The sequence below is a fragment of the Alosa alosa genome, chromosome 7, assembly GCF_017589495.1.
Source record: "Alosa alosa isolate M-15738 ecotype Scorff River chromosome 7, AALO_Geno_1.1, whole genome shotgun sequence".
In the NCBI taxonomy this organism is placed as follows: domain Eukaryota; kingdom Metazoa; phylum Chordata; class Actinopteri; order Clupeiformes; family Clupeidae; genus Alosa; species Alosa alosa.
Window position 1 is genome coordinate 10,211,062 of NC_063195.1, and position 2,500 is coordinate 10,213,561.

The 2,500-nt window shown below is 46.7% G+C and overlaps 1 protein-coding gene across 4 annotated transcripts in view; it reads right to left on the minus strand.

Annotated features, from left to right (window-relative positions):
* The window catches only part of tp53bp2b (tumor protein p53 binding protein, 2b), a 54,168-nt gene that overhangs the window by 13,840 nt on the left and 37,828 nt on the right, over positions 1–2,500 (minus strand). For all 4 annotated transcript variants that reach the window (XM_048247919.1, XM_048247918.1, XM_048247921.1 and 1 more), the window contains exons 5-6: positions 1,540–1,641; positions 412–577 (exon numbers count right to left, since the gene is read on the minus strand). In XM_048247919.1, coding sequence (XP_048103876.1) covers positions 412–577; positions 1,540–1,641 — 268 coding nt within the window. The remainder of the gene's footprint in view (positions 1–411; positions 578–1,539; positions 1,642–2,500) is intronic.

The window sequence follows — 2,500 nt, forward strand, 5'->3', positions numbered from 1 at the left end:
AGTGTGATACGGCCAAAAAACTGGAGCTACTTCATATATGTGTAATTATTGACGATCTAAACAACAAGAAATTCAATTAGTTGTTGTAACCGTTAGTAGATTACTTAATGGGGAGGGGATAGAGAGGGTTAATACTTAAGCCTGTACGCTCTTGTTTTGGATTCATTGAGCGCAGCTCAGTAACTTATCCCGGATGTCTTAATTCTACTTTTGTGCAATAGGCCCCAGGTCTGAGTTTGATAAAAACACACACACACACACACGCACAGACACAGACACAGACACAGACACCCACGTGCACGCACACTCACACGCACACGCACACTCACACTCACACTCACACACACACACACACACACACACACACACACACACACACACACACAAGCACACACACACACACGTACTAACCCAGTTTGCTGTTGCTGAGGCGTTTCTGCTCGACCTGGCCTCGGAGGGCGCGCACGCGTCGGAGTTTGCTCTCCTGGTGCTCAGCGTTCTCCCGCAGCAGACGCAGCTTCTCCTGCTCACTCTGCTGCTGCTGCTGCTGCTGCTTCAGGAAACGCAGCCGCTGCTCCTGACAGCACGCACGCACACACACACACACACACACACACACACACGTATTAGCATTAACAAGCACACACACACACACACACATATTAGCATTAACAAGCATACATACCCCCTCCACACACACGTACACACACACACTAGCATCTTGAATTTCCCCTGGGGATCAATAAAGTATCTCTCTATCTATCTATCTATCTAGCATTAACAAACATAAGCACACACACACATGTATTAGCATTGACAAGCACACACACACAGATGTATTAGCATTAACAAGCACACACACACACACACACACACACACACACACACACACACACACACACACACATTAGCATTAACAAGCATACATACCCCCCTCCACCACACACTAGAATTAACAAGCATATACACACACACACATTCTTGTGCTGTATTCCAGGAAGCACATATATAAGTATATAGTATGAGTATTAAGTATGTACCGTATTTTTTGGACTATAAGTCGCACCGGAGTATAAGTCGCACCAGTCAAAAAATGTGGCATGAAGAGGAAAAAAAACATATATATCAATATATATAGCAACTGAGTCGCAGGACCAGCCAAACTATGAAAAATTTGCGACTTATAGTCCGGAAAATACGGTATACTTTTTTGATCCCGTGAGGGAAATTTGGTCTCTGCATTTAACCCAATCAGTGAATTAGTGAAACACAAACAGCACACAGTGAACACACAGTGAACACACAGTGAGGTGAAGCACACACTAATCCCGGCGCAGTGAGCTGCCTGCTACAACGGCGGCGCTCGGGGAGCAGTGAGGGGTTAGGTGCCTTGCTCAAGGGCACTTCAGCCGCAGCCCACTGGTCGGGGCTCGAATCGGCAACCCTCCAGTTACAAGTCCAGAGTGCTAACAAGGCTGTGCTAAACTAGGGGAGTTTTGGAAGAACCGTGCTTTAGAGCGGTTTAAGAGACATCCTTACCTTTGAAGCCAGGAGCTGTTGCTGGGCGTTGATTTGCTGCTGTTGCCGTGACGCCATTTCCTGCAGTTCAGTCAGGGTGGCATTGACAGTGGGTGGAGTCACCTGATACACGTGCGTTACCATGGAGAAAGTCGGGGAAAACCACAGTAGGTTTACAGTGAGAGAGGTGCATTGTGGGAACGAATCCCATGACCTTGAACTTAGAAGTGTCTTACTTCAGTAACCCCAGTGTATCCCCTGTGTTAGGGCCAATTTAATCCCCTGCCTGTCTCCTCTCTTTGTCCTCGACTCTCCTCCAATCAGATCCAGCCTTTCTACACCTCCTCTCTTTGTCCTCGACTCTCCTCCAATCAGATCCAGCCTTTCTACACCTCCTCTCTTTGTCCTCGACTCTCCTCCATTATTATACGGCTCTTCACAATGCTAGTAGAACGCTCCATTGACTTGAATGGGATTTCCCAACGTTCTACGGTAAAATAAATTCATGCAATTACCGCTGCAAACATATAGTTACCGCTGTCAATGGCAACGGGTTTTGTGCTTCTGATACGTCTTTCATATCACTACGCAAGGACTGGAACTTCATTCAAACGTGAGAGCAGACGGTTGATCAGCTGTGTTCTAAAGAATGTTTGATTCAAGTTCAGCAGCGTGTGTTGTTGTCGAACTATTTGTTTTTCAGCAAATGCCACGGTGAACGGTAACAAATAGGTTAGGCTATGTAGGCAAAAGTCATATCGTGGGGAGTTTATTATTTCGTTTTGGCAAGTAGCCGTATAATAAGCGTCGGGGTCCGGTTCGCCCTGTCGGGACTTATTTTCCCAGTAATGACCGGCGTTCTATACATTATCCCTTACATAGCATCCAGCCTGTCTACACCTCCTCTCTTTGTCCTCGACTCTCCTCCAGTCAGAACCAGCCTTTCTACACCTCCTCTCTCTGCTCTAGTCTTTCTACACCT